The sequence below is a fragment of the Hippocampus comes genome, unplaced genomic scaffold, assembly GCF_001891065.2.
Source record: "Hippocampus comes isolate QL1 unplaced genomic scaffold, H_comes_QL1_v1.1 scaffold91, whole genome shotgun sequence".
In the NCBI taxonomy this organism is placed as follows: Eukaryota; Metazoa; Chordata; class Actinopteri; order Syngnathiformes; family Syngnathidae; genus Hippocampus; species Hippocampus comes.
This window is the reverse complement of record NW_017805034.1, coordinates 759230-771585: the sequence shown is the minus strand read 5'-3', so window position 1 is coordinate 771585 and position 12356 is coordinate 759230. Positions and strand designations below refer to the sequence as shown.

Here is a 12356-nt window from a genome sequence, read left to right as displayed (position 1 = left end):
GCCATACCTTGACATTCCAATCAGACACACTTTTGTGTTGGCATAGTGATGAGTTTGCTAATTTGGCGGATACGTTGTCCATGTTCCAAATACTTAACATCGCGGCAGTGACATGACCATGACAAGCAAGCTTTTCTGTTTTTTTGTTGACGTCTGAGGTGGTGTGGCCAGAAAACAAATGCTTCCGTGTAAACTCAGCAGGTGGCGGTGGATGCGTGTGTGTTGTTTCGCCAACAGGCTAGTTTGTTGCTTTGCTGGAGCGAATAATTTGACCATCTGGACTAATCGAACGGTGCACCCAAGAGGGACCGACTTGTAGGCACATAAACGGCGTCGCGGAGGCGCACGTAGATCGACGTAAACGCGCGGGGTTACGTCCGACACGCGTGTAAACTCACTTTGGGTGTTAAACGAGTCAGAAAGGAGAAAATTAACATCTTCACCAATCACGGCAGCGCCATCTGCGGAAGTGTAACTGGGCGACTTGTTCGGAACAAGATTGGGCGTCTGTGCTGACTAACTCGACCGGCATCGGACACAACATTAGATACAAGAGCGCCATCTAAACCAGCGGTTAACAAACTGTGGATCCCGGGCCCCTGGGAGTCTGTGAGCCGTAACCCGAGGGTAAGAACAATGATTTGCCATAACTTGCATATCATTTTAACCTACACATAGCAGGGGTCTCCAACCCCCGGGCCGCGGACCGGTACCGGTCCGTGGGTCATTTGGAACCGGGCCGCACAGAAAGAATAAATAACTTACTTTACTTCCGTTTTATTCATTTCGGAATCTGAAGGATGTTTTATTTCGAAAATTTACTGGATTCTCCGTTACATCCGTCAACAGGATGTCACTCTTGACGCAGGTCGAGGCGAGCTTCTCGGCAATGTTGTGGACATAATTATATCCCCATGAATGGAGAGCTCCACTCACCTGGAGCTGAGTACATCAGTGACTCAGGTCGCTATTCGCAGTAATACCAAGTTGGCCTATGTTTATTTCTTTAAGTGCACGCCTGAACACATTTCTTTCTGATGACGGTATTCTGCTTGTAGAGGAAACTATGGGTTCCTAAATAGATCATGAGAGGGGCTCCGAATCCAACTAGGCGAAAAAGCGCTGGCAAGCACACTCTTATTAGCATCCTCTTATATTCAAGCATCTGGAATGATGAGCACGTCGTCGGAAGTGTGTCACTCGCTGTCACAGTCCACGCATGACCGCGGAACACAAAATGAGTGTCGATGAAGTGAAAGGACGTCGTCATGGTTACATGCAAAAATATGTCTCAAAAGAGCATATCTGTGGAAGAGAGTAGGGAGGGAGTCGAAAATTGTGTGCAAAAGCACGATGAAGAATGTGCGATTAAAGTGGTCGCTGACAGCTTCAATGAAATCTTGGGGGGGGAGAACAATGTCGTGCTCATTTTGAAGTGCCCATGATGTGGCTTTTCCCCCTACATGGAACGCTATCAACATTTTTACTTTATTGACCATGATCAAATGGCTTGTGACCCATTAGCGGCCCACAATGTGATCATTACCAGGGCTAACCCCAGTACATAATTAGCCCAACTGGTGGGCAGGAGTTATTTAAATGGAGGAGTCAGAACTTAGCAAAACCTGGAAATCATGTCGATACAGTAATCATTTTTTTAAGAGGGGAAAGCGATTCGGATCATGGATGGATGTCTATTGTGCATCTGTTGTGTATGTTGCATCGAGTAGTGGCCCATGCTAATTTCAGACCTCCATGGTTTCATATTTACTGATTTTCAGTTTCAAGTGAGTGATTAAGGTCCATTATGACTTGTGTAAGGATTCGTCCAGCAGGAACGGAAGTGCATTGTCATTGGAGGAGCCCCTGTCAGTCGTACTTTGGGAACAAAGATGATGCAGTAAAGGAGGAAGCGAGCAAGAAGCATGGGGGCAAGTTAAAAAAAAATAAAATAAAAATCAGTAAATGAAGCCTTGACGAGCCGGTGAAAAATTGATCATGCTCATGATTAGAAGAAGACGTGCATAAACTGAGACATAATCATCCAAATTCTGTATACAAGGAACAAAACACTATTCCAGGCAAAATAAGTCACAAAAGGACTTTCAACACGTTTGTGCTTCAGAAAAATAGGGCTCAGATAAGCCACAACAAATTGGATTGATCTGAGGCATTAAAGTGTTGAAAAGCCGTTTTTTTTAAAAGAGGCAAAAAGCAGGCAAAAGGAAGAAAGAGACCTGAAAAAGCGAGGCCATCAGCACACGTTAGTTCATTAGCCACAGTGACATTAAGATGGGAACTCACAGAGTGAAAACTTGCCGCCGGTGTCTTTGCCAGGGAACAATTTAACGCCCCGCGACTTAAAATCAACTGAGCGCTTCACTGCAGAAGAGAACAAAACACAGAGAGAGAAGAAAGAAATCAGAACAGACTGGATAAAGAGGCGTGAATAAGAATCATAATAATAAAGCAAGAGACAAGCGAGGAATAATGGGGGGTGGGGGGTGGGGGGGGGTTCTTCACCACTCGCAAAGCTGAGAGCGGGAAGAGCGGCAAACTCAGCAGATGAAAAATAAACATCAATTTCAGGTCAGGGTGTCCTGTCGCCACACTCTCGGAACAACAAATGCGGGTCAAGAAAATTGGCAGTTGTGCTGGGGGAGCTCCGCTTGCAAAGATTTGATGATTGAGTCAAAACAAAACAAAAAAAATCCCCCGTTAACCCTTCCTGACTCTTGGTCGTCCAGCCCAGTCGGTCATGTGTAAACGCGACGGTAAAAGATGCAACAAAATGAAATACAAAGATGCTGGACTTAAACACTGAATAAAAACACGATTTCCAAGAATGAGGTTAAAAGGTCAATTTTAGGATTTGGTGTCGAGAGGGGTGGTACAGTATTTGATTTCAAGTTATTTCTTCCCTGTTCGGTTATCTTAGCAAAACCAACCAGTGAGAATGAAATATTTATTCCACTCCATCGCTTTGCCAACATGTGATGCATACAAAAAAAAAAAGCCAATGACACGTCTGGCACTACGAGCTACTATTTTGGTTCGCCAAAAGGCAACGAGAAATACGGCACCTTTAGATCAGCGCCCTCGCTTCGCGTCCATCTCTAAACGAGTCAAATTTATATCCGCCTGAATGAACTCGTTGCTTGTGTTTAGTGCACGTCTTAAAACCTGCGTGACTATGCATCAAAGTTAAACATCCCCGCGGGGATTTTCTCGCGGCAGACGGAGGGCCAGATGTATTGAACCTCGCCATACGTATCGACTTAAGCGCTCGATTTGAAACAAAGAAATGAACAAAACTGGATTGAATTGGAGGAAACGTCACCTTTAATGCAAGACTCGGCGAGACACTTTGACCAAGAGCTGTTTATTAGCTCGGTGCTTTTGGAGGACAATTGAGGTGGATTCTTCCTTATTAATAGAACACATAACAAAAGCGTAATCGCTAGCAGACACCCCCAGGGGGGGATGAAATGTTTTGATTTCGAGGAAGGACACATTTGAACAACAAAGAGCTCTCGTGATTATATCACAGCAGTCTCGGAGGATCGTATTTAGGCAGACACACAAATATGCTCGATTTGACTCTCAACATTTGGGCTTAGTCAATATTTGAATGTGGCCATTTGAGGTTGGCAAACACGAGCTGCCGTGGTCCAGGACAATAGTTATAATTGTATTCCATTTAATATGAGCCAATCAGAACTACAGTGGGCTAACTCCGTTTTTGACAAGAAAACAGAACAGGATTTTTTTCATTTTCGGGATGCCACCCCATTGGCTGCCAATAAAGTTTAGACCTGCAGTGGTCCAAGAACCAATGTTCATCAAATCTATCAATATTTAAAAGATGATAAATAACACTCACTTATAATAACATGCAAATGCACTGGCACTCTCGCGAAAAACTGATTTCAATCATGCATTTTTAACGAAAAATCGACCAAAGCCTTGATTTAAACCAGTTTTAATCTGAAAGAAATCTACTTTCTTTCTTCATTTCCACATTTACCATAAAAATGACGAAAAATTAATTTAGATCTCGGTTGTTTATTTAATTTGTTAGTGTCTGGGTTCGATTCCGGAATGGAGTCCGCCCTATTCCTCATCATCATCCATTCAACAATATGCAATTCGACCACATCCCCCCTTGAGGGTTGCACAGTTTAATAATGTGTCAATACTGGCACTCGCCATTCTCTTTGTCTTTTTTTTGTTGTTGTTTTTTGAGTGACTTTTGGTCAGATACTGGCACTCGCCATTCTCTTTGTCTTTTTTTTTGTTGTTGTTGTTTTTTGAGTGACTTTTGGTCGTAGTGGCCGGTTGTCATGGCGGCAGGCTGAAGGATTCCATCGTTGCCTGTTCATTAAGAGCTGATAGCAACACCCCGCAGACACAGAGACTCATGAATAGGTCATGCAGAGGGACGGAGGCAAGGAAGGCGTGTGATTGGTGTTCCTCGCCTTTGGGTAGGAAACCTAAGTGCGAGGTGCGAAATGAAATGAATTGAAATGCTGTTACTGTAAGTAAGGCAAAAGGAGGCCGAGATAGACAGAAACTGACTGATAGCGATGGCCAAGTGGATGATGCAAATATTGAATACACCGTTAGTTCAGTGTCCGTGTATTCGCCATGCTCCTTGAGAGCGTTTTCAATGTGTATTTGTCTCGTTTCCCTGTTAAATAAAGGTTGAAAGTGTATCTATGACACTGTCAGTCTTCAAACTGAAAAAAAATAGATACATCGACTTAGCCGTGCCCCTCGTCGAGGTTCCGTCGTGCATACATTGTGTTGCAAAGTCTTTAGACATTTTAAGACAGCGGTGTCAAACTCATTATTGTTGGGGGCCACATTGTAGTTACGGTTTCCCTTGGAGGGCCGTTATGATTTATGGGAAGCCATATAAATTGTTTCATCCCCTCCACATATGACATACACAGCGCACAACAAATTGATGAATAACTAGTTTTAAAATCAGAAGTCCAAAACAATAAATGTTATTGCGGATTAAATCTGACTTGACATGCTTGATTTGCTTTCGCGGGCCACATAAAATGATGTGGCGGTCCAGATCTGGCCCCCAGGTCTTGACTTTGACACCTGTGTTTTAAGGGTTTCTTGAACAGAACAGCTTTGTGGGAACATTTTGACGACTCTCCCGAGATAGCATTTGTGTTTCGTATTAAGCAAAGCGTACTGTATATCACAAGCACACTATTGCATCATTCCTACATCCTCAAAAGACGCCAGTGATTTATTTTTTCGGATCCCTCCATGCATTTGCATCCGGCCGCACGCCGCATTTGTGTTCGAATCGACATCAGCGTCTCGTCTTTTAAGTCTGTCTAACGGGTTTAGGCACGGAGGATTTAAGCAAGGTTAAAGTTGGTGTTTTTAAAAACGGCATGTTTACAGGTAGAACGAGAACGTCGTCGGGATCCCTCCCAAGTTTTTAGTTCCGCTGGCACCGTTAAACTATCACGTTCACTGATGTTAATGTTGTTGAACACTGACCAAATAATACATTTTTACTTTTGAATTTGCATGGCAGCTTTTATAACAAAGATTTATAGGGGATATCGAGTCCAGGTCTCACAGTCATAAATCTACATTTGGAGTACCGGGACAATATAAAACTTAGCCATCGAATGTCATTACGTAGAAGGCCAGAGTGAGTGTGTCATTTACACACACGACAATCATCACAATGGTGGTGTATGCCGAGTTAGATTTTGAATTATGTGTTTGTATTTGATCTATGGCAGTCGGGAAACACGTTTACGTGGTTTGCCCACATGTGTGTCATTCTACGGGACCCCCCACACCCTGCCCACCACCTCTTCCAGCTACTCCCAAATCTATATTCAAGCAAGACTGGAGGGAGCAGGACTACAGACTTGGTCCCTGGATGGAAATGACTAGAAAGCCAAACACTCGGTACCAAAAGAGGTCCACTCTCTGTCTAAGGCTACCACTGCAGGTGTGTAGGGCTCGAGAATGGAATTGCTGAGACTCTAAAGTCTTCCTCCTTAGTTACAAATACCCCGAGGGCCATACCGTGATATAAAGAGTTCATTACTCCCTATTCCAGGCCCAAACGTATGTTGACTTCATGAACACAGTCATCAAAATGGTCGAGGTACATTAGGATCCTCCTCGGGGACTTGCTACCAAAGGAGTCCATTCTACATCCGCAGGTCAAGTCAAGGTCTTGCAGTCGTAATGAATGACTAGAAGCACCATGACTCGAGAGCAAACACTCTGGCTGAGTGTCTCTATTGCTCCAAATGATGTATTTACTTAATGTTGACTTTCGGTGGAGACCACTGCCAAGATGCTGTGCTTGGTACCAAATGATTCCAGGCTAAGGTTTGTAACCATGAAGCAAGACTGGGAGGAAAAGCACCTTAAGGTTGCTTGAATCTAAATATATGGAATCCCAAACACTAGGTCCACACTTTGACTCAGGCTGGTGGTTTCAGTCCAGGTCTTGCAGTCATAAAGCGAACACGAGGACTCTTACGGCTTGGTCCTTGGACTTATGTCAAAGACTCTTGCTGGTAGAACTAACAGTTTCCAGGGCCGTAATGGGCCAGCCAGCCATTGCACATACAACGAGCAATTCCTTGAGCCTCTACAGCTCCCTGACATCTGTGACTCACCCACTTGCTCCACTAGTATGAATAACTCCGGCCAGCGGTAATGACAAAAGTTGACCTATTTCGAGGGAACCTGAACTGTAAAATGTGTGTCACCATTTATTATTGTGAGCCTGTTGACAACTTCCAGCATCGTACTGCTATTCCGGCTTTAATGGAATTCATGTCCCTTTATTCCCTTTACCGGTGGGAATGAGTAAGAGCCGCAGCCGCCACCACAGCCTCCGAATAATGCATCTTCATACACAGTCGATGGTGCATTCGCTTGGATGTGATCCGTACATGAATAAAAGATCAAACCTGCGCCGTAATTAATCCACACTTAATAGCTTTTTTTTTTTTAACCCTCCTTTTGTGTAATTGCCCTGAGGCCTCAAATGGGAATACACGAACATCCGAGCGAGGCAACAATAATTGTTTTAAAACAACAATAAGTTAGAAATCACCCTCATTAAAGGTCTTTGAAATCATATTGGTGACATGCTGAGCTGTAAAAACTGAAATGGTCTCCTTTTATATTCTACACCACGAATGGACCTGCCTGGAAATCTCTCTTGACATGTTAGCACGAGCAAGTGACCAAATACAGTCGTTAAATCCAATGATTTTAAAAATGATTTCATCAATAAATCTCTTTATTAGTTATTTATGGTAGATTCATTAATTATTTTGATATGATTTGAAAAGATTGCACTTATCAGTATATCATTATTTACGATGATGACTATCAAAATACATTGAAATGGAATAAATATAAAATTCATTTTCAAATGAACGCATGTCTCAAGTAATAATAGTGTGCTTATTATTCATCTCTCCTTTTATTATTTATAATTTTATCTGTGGTTTTATTGTTCTTGTTTTGATTGTAAAGTGTCCTTGAGTGTTTTGAAAGGCGCTTATAAATGTAATGTAATTATTATTATTATTATTATTATTATTATTATTTATTTATTTATTTATTTATTTTTAAATAGATAAATGCAGTTCATGCCCGCTACTTTCATTTCTTCCCCATGACCTGCAGGACCTGTTTTCATGCTTTCTCTTCTCCAGTGTGACACATGAGCACCCCAGGCAAAAGGACATCGAAGCACCACATGTAACTTGCTCCACGCCCCCGTGCCTTCCGTAGCATGTGACATGCGTGTCAAGGACCCCCTGCGCATACATTATTAAGGCTGTCTGAATGGAGGCTATTATTCAAAGCCTTATAGATGGAATAGTAATTGACAAGGCCAAGGCCTAAGAGCACATCATTCCCTTTGCTTATTTGATGAAATGGCGGCTGTGCAAGATGCACTGCATGATCCTCGAGGCTATTGACTTATACATGACTGGGAAAAAAAATACATATATCCATTGTAATCTTTCATACACATTTAATATGAGGATCACTATTATTTTTGTATGTATGTATTTTCTAAATATTTTGTAGCGCTATATTTTCTACTCTGATAGGGAGCTGCGAGCAGTGGGCAAACATGCTTGCGTAATGTCCTCTCATCAATTAAGCATTGAATGTGACAATTCGACGAATGCTATTTTGAGTTATGGCCCTTTGGCTGCAAGCTATTCGACACACTGGAAAAACCATCTATCGCACCCCTACACGCACACATATGCTCATTAGACAATAGTGGACAACAGCGGGGCAAATATTAAGACAAAGACAAGCTTGCCTGGCTGAATGTCATCGTTTCCCAACTCTTGTCTAATTCACCGCTTCGCAATTTGGAGAGCAGGAGGCACAGTTAGATGGATATGCGAGCCAATTGGCTGACCTCCTGTGGCTCAACACACACACACATATACACACACACATGCACACACCCACACACTAACAGAGAGTCACGCAAAGAAAGTCTGACCATCTACTTGGCAGTGCCAAAGCCTCCCTGGGAGGTCTCAGAGTGAGCGACTTAGGGAAAGTGACGCCTGCCTGCCAAATTACATTTGCTCATGTTGTCTCTCCGGGCAGCGGGGGGGGAAAAAATATAATTGTTTTGATGCTGTGTTGCTAAACTGAAATAACCTCTACTATTAGCACGGAGGGACCGAAGTGCGAGGCAGTGGAAATTTAGACAATTTCCAAGTAACTGTGAACAATTATGTTTGTGGTTCCAAATTGGCTTTTAATAAAGTGAGATATCACCTGCTGCATTTGACATCCGACTTTGAATGTGTGCTGTGCTGAACACCCCTTTGTTACGCAAAAACTTATCTGCAAACTCCGTGTTCCAAGTAACTCCCAACAATTGTATATGATTGGTCATGAGACGGGCAACGGCAGCCACACAACTCAGGCCAGGAGATGAGAACTTGCATCAAGCAGACGCACACAAGTCAACAATTGGCTCATTTACGTATTCGCACTTTTAACAACTCTATGTTTGTAATTGCGGCGCGTCTTTCGTTTAAGTGCTAGTCCGAAAACCTTCAGTGCAACGCTGTTCAATATCTCCTAGGAAAGCACATTCAGGCAACTCATGGTGTTTCCCCTCTCATGAAGTGGCCTTATAATCAATAAGCATAATATTTTTGCAGCAGGGATGACTGACAGCTCTCGTTAGGGAACTAGCGGCTGATTAATCAAGGAACTATTTCCAACCGCAAACCTTCATTAACAACCCTGATTAACCTTTTAAAACGGAATTAGACCATCAATCAGGATCAATTAAGCCGACCCCGAGGAGAGGCGGCCAGATTGTCAGTCAGCCAATAGGGAGGGAGGCACAGAAATACAAAATCTAAATAAATTAAAATAGGACAAAAGATGAATAAAATAAACTCGATAAATTACAAAAAAATGTTATTCGGTATGTCATTTTTGTATTGCAGTGTCATCGAATTAAATAAAATCATTATTCAGCAATTTTGTTTGGATCTAAATCATGACCGGTACCACCACTGGCTGAATGAAATTAATTAAAAACTGACAGATATGAGAGGCGCCATGTGCGTTTATAACCAACCGTATAACATATTGGGGAATCAGGATCAATTAAAAATGATAATAATTGACTTTACATTGAGACCATCTGGGTACACATGAGTGTGTAAAAAAATTAATTAATTAATTTAAAAAGTTGATATATTCCCACATCTCTAACGTGTTAGCCGCTAACTACCAAAGCCACGAATGGACATTAATAATAGACGTATGAAAGGTGATGGAGGTTGGCGGGCTGTAAATATAAAAGAGGGATTTATGACGTCTCCACTGATGCACTGTTTGCATCATTTTTTCATGGAAAAAAAAGCTTATCTTGAAAGATTAATTGGGATTACCTAATAATAGAATTGTTGTATGCCGACATATATACGACCACACGGACCTTGATGATCCTGCATGTTCTCTATGCCTCGTCTAACACATTCAAGAAAATGTGTACACATGGACAAAAAAAAAAAAAAAGTCTAAAGTGTCAATTTGTCAATGTATAAGGCGCACACATACTACATAAATGAAGCTAACCGTAACATTTTGAGTTAGCTAGCTGGGTTACATTTAAAAAAATAAATAAATAAGAAAAATCTAGGAATAATCCATTAAAGATTTATGAAAATACATTAAAATGTGAAAAAAAAACCCCGCCTTGTCTTATGTGCCCACCCATTCCCAACATTTATTTCAGAATTAGTCTCACATCTTGGTGAACTCCGGCGATGGCATGAATGGGCAACTTGATCACCACGACACCTTGTACTACTAAATTCATGATAGGGTTATGCCAATTGTGGGGGGTGGTGGGGTGTTCAGACTAATGTGCTCACTCACCTTGATAGTGTGCGCTAAAACCACGGTACCGGTGGTTGTTGTCGGTGACAAAATGCAGCCGCAGCCAATTCTTGTTGCTGACAATGGGCGAAGGCACATTGCTGCCCGACAACCTGCGACACACAACACAAAACACATTTTGGTACTATTGCCATAAACACCGGGGAACACACTCAAAATCACTTTGCTTTTTCACCCATCTGAGAACCGAGAGAGAACAAGTGAAGTGAGGACAGGAGCCAAAGGAATACTTTTTTAAAAAGTATCATTTTACTTTTGGTTTTACTACTAAACTTGAATAAATCGAAGCATATTGGAAGTGTGTGATCAAGTTACATTAAAAAAAAAAAAAAAAAAAAACGTTTTTGGCAGGTCTCTTTATTGTGGATTTCCACCTATGCTCTGGAAGGCAGATCCTGCAGAGAATCCCTATTTTCTACAGTTTACTTGAAACCCGGTAATGATCTACATGCTGCTTCACCACAATTCAAGATCTAATGCTTTGATCACAATCTGGTAAAGTCCGGATTAGAGTACATCGAGAGCCTCGATTGCCTGATTGTGAGGCTCTCCTGCCGTGAAAGAAACCGATTATTATGATTAGCATCATTATTCCAATCATTATTATTATTATGATGATGATACGCAGTACGCTCAGATTGTCTCAATGGCACTTAATGAAGGAGCTGACGATCATTTGTATTCATAGTTCTTGCACGGTTTTACCCGGCGGCTGCACGCTTGGGAGGATTTGACCGAGCAAATATCAAAGTGGCGAGTGTCGTTAGCGGTCCAGCTAACGCCACCCGCGCAACTACATACACTTAATGCAAATAAAGATGATTTAGAGCTGAATCAACATGGGGGAATGTGAATTTTCCACACAGCGGGTGGTTATGGAGTGCTACTACATTGTTAGCTCGTAGTATGTCAAGTGGATGGGACGGCTTTCCTGTGAGCTGCACTTAACCTTCATTATGCGTCGGTATCAAAAAGCACAATCACAGGAATAAATGGGCACCCTGCACGGTGGCCTTACAACAAGACAATGGCACCTGTCATCTATTTGCGGCGTATAAAACGGAGGCCGCTATTACTTTTACACTTATAAAGACACAAGGCAATGCTGAGACATAGTGAGAAGTAGATTCTAGTCAGTCAAGTCATAAAATCTTGCCCAGTCACAAGGAAAAATACGCTGAAGTGATAAAATAGTTTTTGCACAGATCATAATATGAAATGTAAATGATCTCTCAAAATTAAATGAGCATATACAGCATTAAAAGTGAAATGACAAACAACATGAAACGAACGTCTCCACTCCAATGAAGTTTGAAGAATGCATGTTATTTTTTTGCTATGCTAACGTTTATCGGGGTGCCACACAGTTAATGTGCGCCATAAACCGTAATGCGGGCTGTACAATTTCTGACTTCAAATTAGTTAAAGTAAGCGTTAAAAAAAGAGATATCTTTTTTAGATCACTGTATTGAGTTAAAAATGTCTGCAAAATGACTGTGAAGGCACAGTGTGTTAGCTTTATGTTGGTCTTTTTTCTTGTTTTTTTTAAAAGGCACCGGCTGTAAAATATTACTGCTGTGAATTTATAATCAACACCACACAAAGCAACCAGACTCCAGGGGGACTTGCGGTGGTTTGTGATGGATTAACACCGCCGCTTGTTGCATATCCTGAGTTATAATTGTGACGGGTGGCCAAAAGATGGAGTCTGGATTCAAAATAAGACTTCACTTCGCTTCACTTTGGCAGCGGCGTCATTACCTGCAGCGCATCATTAAAAGTTCTGCTGTGTGCATTTTTTTAAGCCCTTGTAATATTAAAAGAGGAATTAAAGCATAAATCTATCGCGGTGGCGACTCATCGTGTTGAGTGCATAAAGT

The 12356-nt window shown here is 41.9% G+C and overlaps 1 protein-coding gene across 1 annotated transcript in view; it reads right to left on the bottom strand.

Annotated features, from left to right (window-relative positions):
* Positions 1–12356, bottom strand: part of csmd3b (CUB and Sushi multiple domains 3b) — a 207296-nt gene that overhangs the window by 92111 nt on the left and 102829 nt on the right. The window contains exons 6-7 of the mRNA XM_019863576.1: positions 10456–10568; positions 2305–2382 (exon numbers count right to left, since the gene is read on the bottom strand). Coding sequence (XP_019719135.1) covers positions 2305–2382; positions 10456–10568 — 191 coding nt within the window. The remainder of the gene's footprint in view (positions 1–2304; positions 2383–10455; positions 10569–12356) is intronic.